Genomic DNA, 15,099 nt, shown 5'->3' with positions numbered 1-15,099 from the left:
ACGGTCCCTTGAAGCTGTGAAAAAATTCAAACTTATCAGTAACTAGCATTCCACCCGCGGCTTCGCCCGTGCAGTCAAAGAAAAACCCGCATAGTTCCCGTTCCCGTGGGATTTAAGTGGGGAATTCGATCTCGATTTTTGGGATTTGGATGAATTAGCTTTGGCAACCCTGTCTACCACAGCTGTCTACATTGACTATGGTCCTAAGCTGTCAATACATCGAATGTCAATGTCATCATTATTCAGAAGTTTTACAAAAATATTTTCTTTCATATTTGTTATTACACCATTACACCATAATTTGCAAAACACAAAATGCATAGACGGTTACCTTATTAAATCGTGTCAACTTAATCATAATGGCTCTGACATTAAGACATTTATGTAGAAATCATCACTATCTACAAAACATAACCAAACCGGTAAAATGGAACATTAGAAAACATTTACCATCGAGAACATTAGCTAGCAGTGTTTTAGGTCCACATAGTGTTGTACAGAAGCCTTTTTTAGTTGAAAATAACTTAAGATTGTCATGGACCCCCGTAAGGACTTGTTCTACACAGAGTAACAAAGATGACGCAAAACCATTACCACCCGAGGCAGAAAAGAAACCTGGACTTATACAGCGATTCAAGCAAATGTATAGAGATTATTGGTACGTCTTAGTACCAGTGCACATGGCCACGTCTGCAATGTGGCTTGGTGGATTTTACTATACTGTAAGAAGGTAATGACGCATATCTTGCAGTATTGAAGAAATATAATATTTAATAGATAACATTTCATACTGTTACACACTACAAGCTTTAAGAAAACTATTAAAATAATTTGGAAAATCAAAAAGTGCACGCCTCATAATTTTTTTTTAATAAATATTTATTAATTATTATTTTTGTTTATTTAATAACAATTAAACCACATCGAATCAGACCCTGAAAAATGAAAGGGTTCTATTCCTGAGCATACTCAAGCGTAAGAGAAAAAAAAAGACTCGATTAGTAAAGTATTTCGGTCGCTATCGTGTTAACAAGAAAAAGGATCCGCACATACAGACACACGGACGTCCAAGACAGAACTTTTTTAAACTGTTTTTTAACTAGTTTAAATAACAAAAATGACATCAAAAATATCATGAACGTTAAAAATAGTGTTTTTTCTTAATATGTGTGTGTATGTATTATCTTACAAGTGCAATGTATGATACTTAAAGACATTTTAAGTTTGAAAAATCAGATGTTTTGCGCGAAGTGACAGTAGTACCCACCTCAACGCTTCGCTTATGAGGCGTGCAATATAATTAAAAGCTAGTTCATTGAAATATTTTAAAATAAGTATTTATATTATATGTATGTTTCAGTGGTGTTGATGTAATAAGCTTGCTAGAATCACTTGGAATCAGTGAAAAGCTTATGGAACCATTAAAGAAATCGGAGGCTGGTTATTTTGCTTTAACCTTTGCACTCTATAAGGCTGCTACACCCCTCAGATATGCTGTAACTCTAGGTGTGTATGGATGTTTAAGAGTTGGAGCTAAAATTAAATAACAATGTATTTATTTATTTTTTTTATTCTGCAGGTGGCACAACCTATGCCATAAATAAATTAACACTTATAGGATGGATTAGACCAGTTCCGTCCCGTGAGCGCCTCAAGGAAATGTTACAGGAAAGGAAAGATAATATACAAGACAGATTCAATGAGAGCAAGCAACATTATCAAACACAAATCAAAGAGAAACAAACACAGGTTTTTGATGAAATGAAAAGATATAAATCTGAAATGCGGAATATGAAGAATAAAATTAAGAAAATGTAACAGGTTTTTCAATAAAAATTATTGTTGTTAGAAACTATCTTTTATCATGGCGTGGCCAAAACTGTATAAATGATTAGTGTATTTATTTATATTGAAATAAATTTATAACAACTACAGTTTGAAATATTTATTGCTTCCAAAATATAAATATAAAAGCTGAGCCTTACACAATTATCAATTACCTTCAATTGTACATGTATTTTAAAATTAAAATAATCACAACATCGGTACCATAATGTACAGACAAAGGAATTCTACATTTAATTAAGTACACTATAAAATAAGACAGCACATAGCTGGAATGTTTATTATGGCAATATTTAATTTTCTTAAATCATTAAACAAAATAAATACGGAAGTGACAAGAGTGCAACCAGAGGTGCTATTTGAACGTAAAAATAATAAATGCATCAACTTTGCAAATAAATTAAATGATAATAATATTAGACATTGTGTTAATACTTGTGACTTTGTATTAATATAATATATAATTTGTACCATTTCAATTGTGTTGAAAAAAGCCCTGATTTTAATAAACATATTATACAAAAAAATGTGTAAAATCAATCCCAATTTACCACACATATAAAAAAGTTCGTTGTTCTATTTGATGTTAGTAAGCATTTTTCTATTGTTATATCACAAGGCAACATAGGCATCAACCATAACTGGTTTAACAAAATCACAATCAAATCCTAGTATCTACATTAATTATTAATTATAATAACAAAGTACATTATAATAACTTGTATAATTTCATAAAAGGCAAATTGCCCACAAATAGCTTTAAAAACATTGTATATGTAGTTATTATATGTCAATTATTTGAAGGTTTTATCTTCCAATTGCTTACTTTAATTTCAATATGGTTATTTGTCAGCTATATTTAGGAGTTTAATTTTAAATGTATCCTTTGTTGCTGCCTGTCTAAAGCTTTTATTATTTGCAATATTGCTGAAATATTTTGGCGGACCTCAACCTAGTATTATTTCTTCATACTCCATTGACATATTCTTAAAGAAACATATATTAATTATTGCTCTATATGAAATATTCATAAAATATTTATAATGCAGTCAAAATTATTTCAATACTTATACTACTTACTAATTACTGATATAGAGCTAGACTCTAGTGTTATTCATTTCACCATGTAAAATAAACTATGCACACTTATTTTAAGGGGCCCTTGTTCAAAATGTATGTTTCTAAATCATGGTTTTTGGATATAAATCATCATATTTAAAATCCTAAAAAAATATATAGCACAGATAAACGTTTGATCTAGTGACTTTTTTGGATAAAAACACAATATTAAACATTTAACTCGATCAAAAAAAAATCAGAAGTAACATCGATTTTGAAAGCATAATCAGTTTTATGAGAATTAGGGGAACGCTATGTTTATGAAAATTTTACATTTCATTTACTAATCAGGTTTTACAGGGAAATTTTTGGATAGATTTATAATTTAGCCCTTATTTTTTTCTATATAAAATATAATACGTAAAATGCGACTCGCGCGCACCACGTCAGTGCCGCCAGAGTCCAGCCGGACGTCATCGAAGGAGGACCTGTGCTAGTTTTGCTCCCGACCACGTTGTAGTCGCCGCTCGCGTATTAGAACCGAGCGGCGAGTAAAACGGCGAGCACGTCACGGTATAAATAAATCAGTAGTTTGATTTTGTTTGTTATCCTAGGATTATTGTTGTAAATATAAATTAACTTCTTATTCTATTAAACGAGCAATATTTGCATATTAATATATTTGTTTGTAAATACAGTGTGGAAATTTTCGATGGGCCCTGGGTGAAAGTACTAGAAATACTGGAGATAGCAAATTTCCTTTATTTTTAAAAAGAAATAGAACTGCATTCAAAGATTTTCAAAAATTCATTTTCTTCGACCGGGAATCGAAAGAACTATAAAATCCGTTGCGTAGTTTCAAAGATTTAAGCGTACAAAGGGACATAGAGACATAGGGACAGTGAAACCGACTTTGTTTTATACTATGTAGTGATTTAAAAAAATTACCTTGTAAAATGTTTTAAAAATTACCTTGTTGTAAAATAGTCACACTTTTTTAAGTTGGTTGAATACACTAACATACTTATTACATACTTATATTCAATTACATATTATTTTGCCTTTTTTATTTGTTTTACTTTTAATTATTATTACCAATATTTTCAGAAGAAAATAAATTAATGTATCCAGAACGAGAGTTTAATTTTAAACTTTAAATGTATGTATAAAATAGACCAATAAACCAGAAGCGTTCTTTATGTTGAGATGATGTTGATTCTACAATAAAAATGTTAGATTCCATGATATTTTTATTTCTAAGAGCAAATATTTTTACGAGAAATTAACAATAAATTATCTTTTATATTGTTTCTATCGATTTGAATAATAAAGTAAAATTTGAAAAAGGAATGTTACCTTTCAGAAAAATTTGCTATCCCTGTATTTCAAGTACTTTCCATTCAGGGCACATCGAAAACTTCCACACTGTATATATACAAACAAATATATAAAAATGCAAATATTGCTCGTTTAATGGTATAGGATAAGTAGTAAATTTATTTATCAAATACATTCCTACGATAGCAAATAAAATCGAACTACTGATTTATTTATACTGTGGCGTATTCGCCCGCCTTCATAGGTCACCGGAGTTCATGCCGCGCCGGCTCCTGCGCAACGCGGGCGCGAGCCGTCTCGCAGTGCCTAAAATGCCTAAACTTTCAGTATAATGGGCTCTTAAAGCTTATAGGTACACAAAATTGTTCTGATAAAATTTATTTGAAGACATAGATTACATAATGAAGATAAACTAGCATAACATCAAATCCATTGCTAATTAAAAAAAACTTGAGAGGTGTCAAGGAACACCCGGATGGAACGAAGTTCCTTTCGATAGTGGCTCGTGCAGCGATCGGGGTAGGAACGTCGCTGGGCGGCTCACGCTAGATTGGCTGGTCGCGCGCTAATTTAAAGTATTTCTTGTTTATTTCAAAACCATCACATATTTCAAAATTCTAACTCGGTACACGTATAGGTTGTATATTTCATAGTTTATATCCAAAAAGTCGTAACTTTACGTTTGTTATTTGGAAGATGCCAGAGATTTAAAAAAAATAACAATGAAAAGTTTATATTTTTTCTATCCAGTAAATATCATTGAATCATGTTTCTAAAACGGTACACGTATTGTGTTACTATTGATCTTTCTTCTCAAGAATTTTCATCACGACAACTTTATTAATATAAAAATTACGAAGGTTTAAAAAAAGGTCGTAAATGTTAGAAAAAGTGTCGTGACAACTTTTCGTAAGAATTTTTTCCGTCTAGCCCCCTTTCGCAACGCGCGATAAGGAACTTCGTTCCAAAAATACATAACTTAATACATAAGTAAATCCGGAATAAGTCATGGTATGTTATATTGCATATTGCAATTCCATTTATATTGCTGCCCACTGTTTACTTACAATTACATACATTGAAGCATCCAACTATTTAATGATGATAAATAATACTTAGTATAAGATTTAACTTAACCATTTGTTCCATTACATCTATAAATGGGCTTTGTTGTAAAATTATAAAACCCTATTTAATAATTTTAGGCATAATATTATAGCCTTATGTTAAGGAATCTTATATTCATTTTAACAATTTCATAATCTCTAGTCACGTACACGAAGCATACACTTTGAATACTTTATTTAGCCCATGTATTGATAGGAAGCTGGTGAGAGGTGCGGGGCGGGCGGCATGCCGGGACCTGTGGCTGCACCAATCGTGGCCAAGTGGCACGCGCGACACATTAATTTTCCTGGAATATTAAAATATAACTGTTAAACAACAAATACTAATAGAAAATAGAAGATATTATACTATACTATATTATAATATATTATACTATAGATAGAGATATTTTATTCCAATAGAGAATTTAAATTTCAGTGCATCTTGTCTTTATATCATAATATATAGGTTAGTATTGTAAAGAACGGGGAAGTATTTTTTAATACTTACTCAAAAAAATTTTGTCTTACCACACAATTAAATGTAAATATTTTCTTATGAATAAACTCAAACTCAAACTCAAAACTCAAACATTCATTTATTCAATTAGACTACTATTTAGTAGCACTTTCGAATCGTCATTACATAGTATTTTAACATTTACCACCGATTCGGAAAGCAGTATCTATGGAGAAGAATCGGCAAGAAACTCCATAGTTGCTCTTTTAAATAATGTCAATAAATTTACATAATATGTAACTTATATCTACCTAACTACATAATATGCCAAAGAACTGTCCTGTGGTTTTTACGCGACAACCCTCCATGGGTCTTTATCGTCCATATATTCCTGAATACTGTAGTACGCTCTCTGAACTAGTACATTTTTTATGTAAGTTTTAAATTTAGTACTACTAAACTCTTTAATATTATGAGGAATTCTATTGTATAAGCGTATACCTTGACCCATAAATGAATTTTTAACTTTAGCTAATCGGAAAAATGGCATTTCAATTCTATTCTTGTTCCTTGTGCCATAATCGTGTCTATCTCCTACTCTTGTGTGTAAGTCAGAGCTTTTGTGTACATGCAAAATATTATTAAATATATACTGTGATGGTACAGTAAGGATACCAGTATTCTTAAAATGATCTCTTAGTGAGTCCCGAGCACGTAAATTATATATAGAGCGAATGGCTCTTTTCTGTAAGATAAATATAGTTTCTATATCTGCAGCCCTGCCCCACAGTAGAATTCCATAGGACATAATGCTATGAAAGTAGCTGAAATAAACCAATCTGGCCGTATCTTCGTCGGTGAGATGCCTTATTTTTCGGACTGCATATGCAGCAGAACTGAGCTTACCTGCAGCGGTGTTGACATGGGCTCCCCACTGTAGTTTCTCGTCCAATGTTAACCCTAGAAATACAGTAGACTCAGTAGGATGCAATACCTCCCCGTTCAAGGTAATATCTCTGTTCAACTTTTTTACATTAGGAAGTAAAAATTCAACACAAGTGGTTTTTTTGGCATTTAATAATAAATTATTGGCAGTAAACCATTCAGATATGTGTAAAAGAGCACTGTTCACTTCGTCAACATTTGGGTCATGCCTATCCACATTAAAAATTAATCAGGTATCATCTGCAAACAGAACTATTTCACACCTATCCTGCAAATAATAGGGAAGATCATTGATATATACCAAGAACAAGAAGGGACCTAAAATTGACCCCTGTGGAACACCAATGTTAATTGACGCACCGCTAGAACGTTCTCCATTAACAACTACAGTCTGTATCCTATCATGCAGGTATGACGCTATGAGGTTCTGGGCTTTTCCTTTAATTCCATAGTGATTAAGTTTACGTAACAAAGTACAATGTTCAACGCAGTCAAATGCCTTGGAGAGGTCACAAAATATCCCTAGAGCATTTTTTGAGTTTTCCCATGCCTTATATATATGTGTTAGAAGTGCAACTCCAGCATCTGTGGTTGAGCGCCCCTTTGTGAAACCAAACTGTTTGGTGTGCAGTAAATTATTATTTGCAAAATGACTACTCAATTGGTTTAATATTAACTTCTCGAATACCTTACTTAATGTTGGTAAAATAGAGATAGGTCTATAATTGTTACAGTCTTCTTGATCGCCCTTCTTAAATAAAGGTATAACTTTACTAAGCTTTAGTAAATTAGGAAATGTACCATAGTCACAACACTTATTAAATATGGAAGCTAAATTTTTCGCAATATTTTCTATTATATTATTAACTAAATTTACGGACATTCCCCAAAGATCACAAGTATTTTTAAGATTAAGCGTCTTAAAGGCAGTAACAATATCATTAGCAGTTACGTGTCGTAATTCAAATAATGTACTGCACTCCGCAACATGGTCCCTCAAAAAGGTCTCTGCGAGTGCTGAAGACGAATTTAAACTATTAGTAATAGTAGCAGGGACACTACTGAAGAATTCTTCAAAAGCAAGCGCAACATCAGCACTTTTGTCAATAACCCTGTCATTATTTACTAGTTTTATGGTATTACTTGATTTGCTTTTACCAATTTCACCATTAATAATTGACCAAACTGTTTTAACTTTATTATCAGAGTCGCGTATTTTTTCTTTGATATACAAACGCTTTGCAGTGAAACAAACTTTTTTAAAAATTTTTGAGTATTTTCTAACATAACTAAGAAAAGATGGGTCTTTATTATATTGCTTCATACCATATAATTCATAAAGAATGTTCCTGCACCTATGTATACTAGCTGTCGCCCATTTACTAAATGGCAAATCCTTGGTAATATTTAAAGATTTAACTTTAAATATTTTTTCAAATTCTTTATGTACTAAATTAAAAAGATTTTTAAACATTTCACAAGGACTATTAGGATAGGATTGATCATTTAGTACGGGCAGGTTTTTATTAATATTATTCCTAAATTTATTAATGCCTTTTTTAGTTATAGGCCTAACATTAATCCCTTTAAATGTAGGTATGCAATCCCATTCAAAAACTACTTTCTGGCCACAGTGATCCGAAGTCAATGTATTGAGAATATTTTTCTCTAAACAGATGCAGTCACAGTATATATTATCAATACAAGTTGCAGAAGTAGGTGTAATTCGTGTGGGTTCGTTAAAAAGTTTATATAGATTAAATGACTGAAACAAATTAACAATTCGTGTAGCCGTTTGTGTTTGTAAAAGTAAATCAATATTAAAATCACCACATACTATAACTTTTTTTTTACTCCTGCTTAGACGCTTTAATATTTCTTCCATGACTGTCTCAAACATATTATAGTCACTGGAAGGGGGTCTATAAACGCAAACAATAATATAACGCTCCAGCTCCACACAGGACAGTTCAATGGTCCGTTCTACAGAAAGACTAACAATGTCAGTTCGTTCTTTACATTTTACACTATCATGTACAAAAATAACAGAACCTCCGTGAATAGCCTGTGTCCTAAAGTATATACTTTTTAATTTGTAATTTTCAATATTTACTAACGACTGACATTGTTTAAGCCAATGTTCTGTTACACAAAATATTTTAATATTGTTATCATTCAGAAACAATTCTATTTCTAACAATTTGCTAGCCAAGCCTTGAATATTTTGATGCACAATGGAAAAAGACTGCTTAGCTGTTGTCTTATATACTAGTTTAAATCTAGCTTAGGGCTAGATTGTCTGTCTACACTTAATCTAGGTTGATGTATAAAATTACTACTACATAAAATTATAGTAGATCGATGGTCTGATACCGAACATGTACCAGACTGGTTAATATTATATGCTATTAACATAGCAAGTTCACGCTTATATCTATATGGCAGATACACTGTATTCTTTGTCAAAGTAAAAGATTTAATACATGAGTTAATGTCAAAGTAAATAAATGCATCACGATGATGATTTGTTAGGTTATACAATTTTAAATTCATATTATGAATTAATCTATTTTGTTCTTGTGTCAAACCAGGTAGGTATGGCAAGGTACACAACATAAATTTACATTTAGTCTTACTACTAATATCTAACATTTTTTTTAATCCTACATCAATATCCTTATTATTTATATTTAAACTGTCCCCATATAATATAATTACAATATTATTCTTATTAAAGCTGAAATGATCCAGTGATTTGATTATATATTTAAATGAACTGTTAGGCGTACAAACATTAGTAACTTTAAGCCCTAAGTTGTTGAATAAATAAATAACGCAGCACTTAACATTTAAAAATATTTCCTAACCTCAAGTCAGATTGACTTAAATTCAGCCTTCCATAGGTGGTTATAAATATTAATAATAGAGTACATACAAAAAAAACTAATAACTCACCAGCTAAGGGATAGCATCGTTTATCAGGTTCATCAGTGAGTTGCATGCCGCAGACACAGCACATGTAACAATCCACATGGAAGTCGCGATCCATAGACACCACGCGCACTGTTTCATCTGTGCCCTCCACTGGTGTGATACCTTTAATTTAATTTAAGAGTTTTGTAGAACATTAATTTCCTTAATTTTCTTATTATGACTAACTAGCGGTCCGCCCCGGCTTCGCCCGTGGTATATATTTCGCAATAAAAGGTAGCCTATGTTCTTTCTCAGGGTCTAAAGATTATCTGTGCCAAATTTCATCAAAATCGGTCCAGTAGTTTATGCGTGAAAACCATACATACATACATACACACAAACCTTTCCTCTTTATAATATTAGTATAGATGTATTCAGTCAGATAGTACATATTACAAAATGAAGAAGAGTTTAATAACTTATAACATAATCTATTTTTGTTAATTATTACTTGACTCACATTTATTTAATTATTACTTAAATCACATCCCAATCCTACATAATATTCTAGCTTTTTAGATAAATTACATATTAATGTTATAAATAATTAACCTGCTGCTATTATTCTGTTTTTCTTATGATAGAATAAAAATTCCCACAGTTTAATTTCAATATAATGGCCCAAGAGCTCACAATGGCCAGTTATAAAATAAAAGTTGAAAGTTTCTATATATATATATATATATACATCCAACAACTATCAAGTTTGGGTTGTGGTTACATATACAGAGAAACTTTCAACTTTTAGAAAATAATGAGTCTGGCCGGTGTGGGCTCTTGATCTATAAATCTAATTTTATTAACATACAGATAGCATATTATATTTAAAATACCTTTTCCGCAGCTGGCACACTTAGGCGCAAACATCCTATGATAGTCATTGACACAATAAATCTTATTGTCAACATCCACTGTGAACGGAACCCCATCAAGACATTCATTGCAGATACAGCATCGGAAACATCCAGGGTGGTATGATTTGCCCATGGCTTGTAGAATCTGTAAGATGAAAATAATTATAAGCCTCATAAAAATACATATCATATAGTTATCCCACTAATAGTTAAAAATAAATGAAGCATACCATTTCCATTATAAGATGGCCACATATTGCACATTTTTCTGCAGTTTGTTGAAAACCAGAATACTAAAAAAGAAAATAAATATATTAAGTTTAAAAATAACTAACTAGTTACATGTGAAAATATTTGTCGTTTTAAAATATAATTTACATTCCATAATAAATATTAACAATTTCTTTTTCTTTTTACAACAAAGCATAAAAATTAAAAACCTATTTGGTATAAAAAATATCATATAAATCTCCAATAGGCAGAATTCAAGTTTTGTTAGAACTCTATTCATTAAATAAGTGATTTTAAAAATGTAAAGGCACTAAATTTGTCTGTAAGAAATACACAGGAATATAAAAAAAATCATAGCTTCAAAGTCAATAGAATAAAATAAGAAAAGTAAAGAGCAAAATAGTAATAATTATAGAATTTGAAAGCTACATTTTTTAATGTTTTCTAGGTGCAGTGAACATACCAAGTAGTCTTCTTCACAGTACACTTTTCCATGCACATTGTAGAAAGCTTTTCCCCTGAGAGCTCGGCCACAGGAGCAGCAAATAAAGCAATTGGTGTGGTATAGATTGCCCATAGCTTGGCAGGCTTGCCCCGCACCTGTTACACCTGCACCACATGTATGGCATATACCTGGAATACAAAATAAACATTTAATTAAAGCAATAGCAAGTTGAGTTTTATGTCATACTAGAGGTCCGCCCGTGGTACATATTTCGCAATAAAAGGTAGCCTATGTCCTTTCTCGGGTATCAAAATATCTCCATACCAAATTTCATGCAAATTGGTTCAGTAGTTTAGGCGTGATTGAGTAACAGACAGACAGACAGAGTTACTTTCGCATTTATAATATTAGTATGGATTATTATATTTCATTCACATTTACACAATTTAAAAGGATTTATTTTCATTATATCATTAAAATAATATGAATGTTTTTAATATTCAGATTAGAATATTCAGATAGAGAGAAATATGCTAATTTTATATACTTGCATCCTTAGTCACTCATGTGCGAAGGATGCAAGTATATAAAATTAGCATATTTTCTTCAAATTCTCTGTAAAACAGATTTAATTTACTTTAATATAATATAGCTTTATTTGAATGAATTGAATACATTTAAATAAGTTTTTTATGTAGTTGCTAGTTTTAAATAAGTTTACTCACCAAAATACTCTCCTTCTTCATCCTGTCTTTCCATTTCCTCTTCTAATTGTCTAGTCATCTCTTCTATTTTTCTTTGAGCCTCACTAGGACCAGGTGGGCGGGGGGGTGTGATACTGTAAGGCAGCAAACTCTTCCCTCGTCCTCCTGAACCCCTTGAACCACCAGACACTTGTGATACCGAGCTTGGTGTAGGACTAGGCGCAGGGGATTGAGCAGGAGAGCACAGAGATGTTCTAGTAGAAGTTAAATTTCTAGACCCTACTGATTCTGAACCTAGGGATACATTATCCCTATTAGCCGCTGCCACTGCAGCAGCTGGAGTTCCACCAGTCATACACACATAGTCCGACCCATTTGTATCATCAACTATCTGCATTCTTCCTGATTGCATTTTTAAATTAGTACTATACCCACCATTTATCACTGGCTGTTTTATTTTACCAAGTCCATTACCTAATTGTGGTTTAGGATGAAAGAATTTAGGTGCAGGAACAGCTATTTGAACCTCAGTAGCAATATTTGCTTTCGGTCGTTGGGCACTAGGTGCTATCGAAGCATATATTGCAGTTGAGGGAACACTGACAACTTTGTCATCAAAACTCACTGTATTATCATTTTTTAAGAGAGCACTCACATCTGTGTACTTTGGAGGAGCAGACTTCATAATAGTATAATCACTACTGCAAGTGTCCTGGGCTGTATTGTATGGTGGCGGTGGTGGAATCTTATCTAGTTTAGTTTTATCACTTGACAAATGGGTTATATTTTTATTTAGACTAGTATTTGGAACTTGGGGCCCAGGGGTAGAAGAGCTCTGTTGTATGAAGTGCTGTTGGTTAGGTTGTACTTTATAATCAACTTTTTTTTCATTATCAGAACAAAGCATGTTCTCATAAACAAGTGGTTTTGGCTTTGTGTTTACAGGAACCTGTGGTTGAGCCTTGCTATAACGTGTGTCGTAATATCCTTCAGGCGCAAGTGGAGGGCCTTGTTGATACAATTGGTGATAGAATGGAGGTTGAGGTAATTGTTGTTCACCGTAATAATCTATATTTTCGTAAACAGGTGGTGGATACGACGTGTTTGTGTTACCCGGTATTTCATATAAGTCTTCAGTCTGATAACTTATAGACCTTTGCGATATTGAATCTATTGAACGCGTAGGGCTCGGCGGTAGCGCAGTCGCATTGATATCGCGTTTGTTAATCGAAGCTATAGTTTCCACCCTTTTCGGAGTAGCGTATTTCGAGGCTGCTATAACATTTGAGCGTTCATAAAAACTATAATCCTGTCTATTATTTGGATTATTACCCAATGTGAAACTCTCGATTGCGCCCACAGGTCTCGATTTGGTCTGGATTGATATGTTAGATGTCGTTGCACTGTGCGCTTGCTCAGTATCATTTTCGTCTTTGTTTGTAATTTTTAAATCTTGCAGCCCAAGAATACATCTTTGTTCTTCTGCATTATTTCTTCTTGAGAAGTCCATGGTACAATTTAAAACAAAACTGAATGAACTATAAAAACATACAGTAACAAAATGAATGATTCATATTTGTAATTTGATGGATACCTCAACAAAACATTAAAGTAGGTATGAACGATTTATCAAACAAAAAATGCAATTAGTGGGTAGAGATTACACTTGGTCACTCCCACAAATTTATGTTATATTTTTAATAATTTTATTATCTACTTTGAAAATGGAAGTTTGTTGCAGCATTTGTTGATCTACAAGTCGCGATTCGCGATTAGAAGAGTGCAGACTGCAGTGGCGAGATTTGTTTTTTTCTTTTGTCATCTGTGATGAATGCCGATTGCCGACCAACCATAGACGACAGAGCAAGTAATACCATAGACTAAACCTGATTCTGTCTTTCTAAATTATTCTAGCTGTGCTAACTAGCGCGCGCTAGCCCGAACCTGCGCAGTCTGTAAAAAAAGTATGGTACTATGGTATTTGAGATATATACTACTGGCGCTAGAGCACCTATGCGCAATCCCCCGCACATTTCGCTTAGCGCTACAGTTACGTACCGCTTATTAATTTATTTCTATGGCTTCTTTTTACATGAAATTCTGCACGGAACTCAGGACACGAGAGTCCGTGTCAACAGAAGACGAGTTTTTCTAATTAGAATCCAAAAATAACGTACGGAATTAGAACGTACGTTACTATACATAAAACTCTAACACATAATTTTAGGTACAAGAAGGGTACAAGGTAGAAATTTTTGTATTGTATTCGGTGTATTGTATTGTATCGGTGTACTTCAATTCAACGCAAGCGAAGTCAAATTCCTTTGAATTTTATGCCTTTGTAATAGTATGAAATTATATTGCACGTATGTAAACATAATTTTTATGATCCCTGGCTTTTTGATCGTACATTTTTATTATTATTTTCGGATTCTGAATATGTGTAATCAGTAATGCGATAGGGCGTATTCAGAAAGGAAGCTTGAAACTTATATGCGCTTATAAGAGCTTATCGGCGCTTGTCAGCGCTGGTAACCCGCGCAGGAAAATATATGAACACGCAAGGAACACGCGCCGATAAGCGCTGATAGGCGCCGATAAGCTGGTCAGCGCTGGGCGCTGCCATATAAAATTTGTTTTGGTCTGCTTCAACCTGCTTCCTTTGTGTAGAACGAACCAGTGTTGACAAGCGCCGATAAGTGCTTATAAGTTTCAAGCTTTCTTTCTGAATACGCCCAAAGGAGCCAGTTGATCAAATAAAAACTGATATCAAAACTGTTCGATATGAAATAATATCAATAATTTATGTATCCAATCCTACTTTTGTATCTATGAATTAATAATATACCATAAAACTCGGAGCAATTAACAAGCCTGGAGAAGTAACAATTAATTGAACGTTTCTTATATAGTGGCTCTCTTTTATTCAATACCCTAATTAATGCGATAGAAAGAGACAACACACTGTTATCGGCTTGGCATTCAAATCCACATGTAGCCACTTTTTGTTCTAAAAAGGTAGTGCTTGCCACTTTATCGAATACTAAAATATCGATTAATAAAAAAATTAAGTTATAAAATTGCTTGAAGATAATTTTAGATTCGTTTAATTTTGAATTATGGATAGGTAATTCCAAAT

General features: G+C 32.7%; 2 protein-coding genes across 2 annotated transcripts; one reads left to right on the top strand and one right to left on the bottom strand.

Moving 5' to 3' along the window:
- The first annotated feature begins 200 nt into the window (after nt 1-200).
- LOC149910242 (uncharacterized protein C18orf19 homolog A) lies at nt 201-1,934 on the top strand. The gene is made up of 3 exons (XM_090111684.1): nt 201-730; nt 1,361-1,506; nt 1,580-1,934. The coding sequence occupies exons 1-3, from the start codon at nt 360-362 to the stop codon at nt 1,816-1,818; spliced, it is 756 nt and encodes a 251-aa protein (XP_089967810.1). The 5' UTR covers nt 201-359; the 3' UTR covers nt 1,819-1,934.
- Nucleotides 1,935-4,587: 2,653 nt separating this feature from the next.
- jub (LIM domain-containing protein jub) lies at nt 4,588-13,776 on the bottom strand. The gene is made up of 6 exons (XM_090111672.1): nt 11,982-13,776; nt 11,275-11,444; nt 10,811-10,873; nt 10,560-10,725; nt 9,709-9,849; nt 4,588-5,656 (listed from the first exon to the last, which is right to left on the bottom strand). The coding sequence occupies exons 1-6, from the start codon at nt 13,468-13,470 to the stop codon at nt 5,547-5,549; spliced, it is 2,139 nt and encodes a 712-aa protein (XP_089967798.1). The 5' UTR covers nt 13,471-13,776; the 3' UTR covers nt 4,588-5,546.
- Between the last annotated feature and the right edge of the window lie 1,323 nt (nt 13,777-15,099).

This window comes from Colias eurytheme, chromosome 2 (genome assembly GCF_061535395.1).
Source record: "Colias eurytheme isolate Ceu_HAF_F1 chromosome 2, ilColEury1 Martin Lab GWU primary, whole genome shotgun sequence".
In the NCBI taxonomy this organism is placed as follows: Eukaryota; Metazoa; Arthropoda; class Insecta; order Lepidoptera; family Pieridae; genus Colias; species Colias eurytheme.
The sequence above is the reverse complement of the archived record's forward strand: the minus strand, read 5'-3'. Positions and strand labels throughout refer to the sequence as shown.

What these genes read in the sequence shown, in the direction of transcription:
- LOC149910242 (XM_090111684.1), top strand. Translation starts at nt 360, where the DNA reads ATGGCTCTGACATTAAGACATTTATGTAGAAATCATCACTATCTACAA. An exon ending in TTTTACTATACTGTAAGAAG is followed by an intron (nt 731 to 1,360) that starts GTAATGACGCAT and finishes TGTATGTTTCAG; the next exon opens with TGGTGTTGATGTAATAAGCT. An exon ending in CAGATATGCTGTAACTCTAG is followed by an intron (nt 1,507 to 1,579) that starts GTGTGTATGGAT and finishes TTTATTCTGCAG; the next exon opens with GTGGCACAACCTATGCCATA.
- jub (XM_090111672.1), bottom strand. Translation starts at nt 13,470, where the DNA reads ATGGACTTCTCAAGAAGAAATAATGCAGAAGAACAAAGATGTATTCTT. An exon ending in ACTGTGAAGAAGACTACTTG is followed by an intron (nt 10,874 to 11,274) that starts GTATGTTCACTG and finishes TTTCTTTTTTAG; the next exon opens with TATTCTGGTTTTCAACAAAC. An exon ending in GTGTGCCAGCTGCGGAAAAG is followed by an intron (nt 9,850 to 10,559) that starts GTATTTTAAATA and finishes ATTAAATTAAAG; the next exon opens with GTATCACACCAGTGGAGGGC.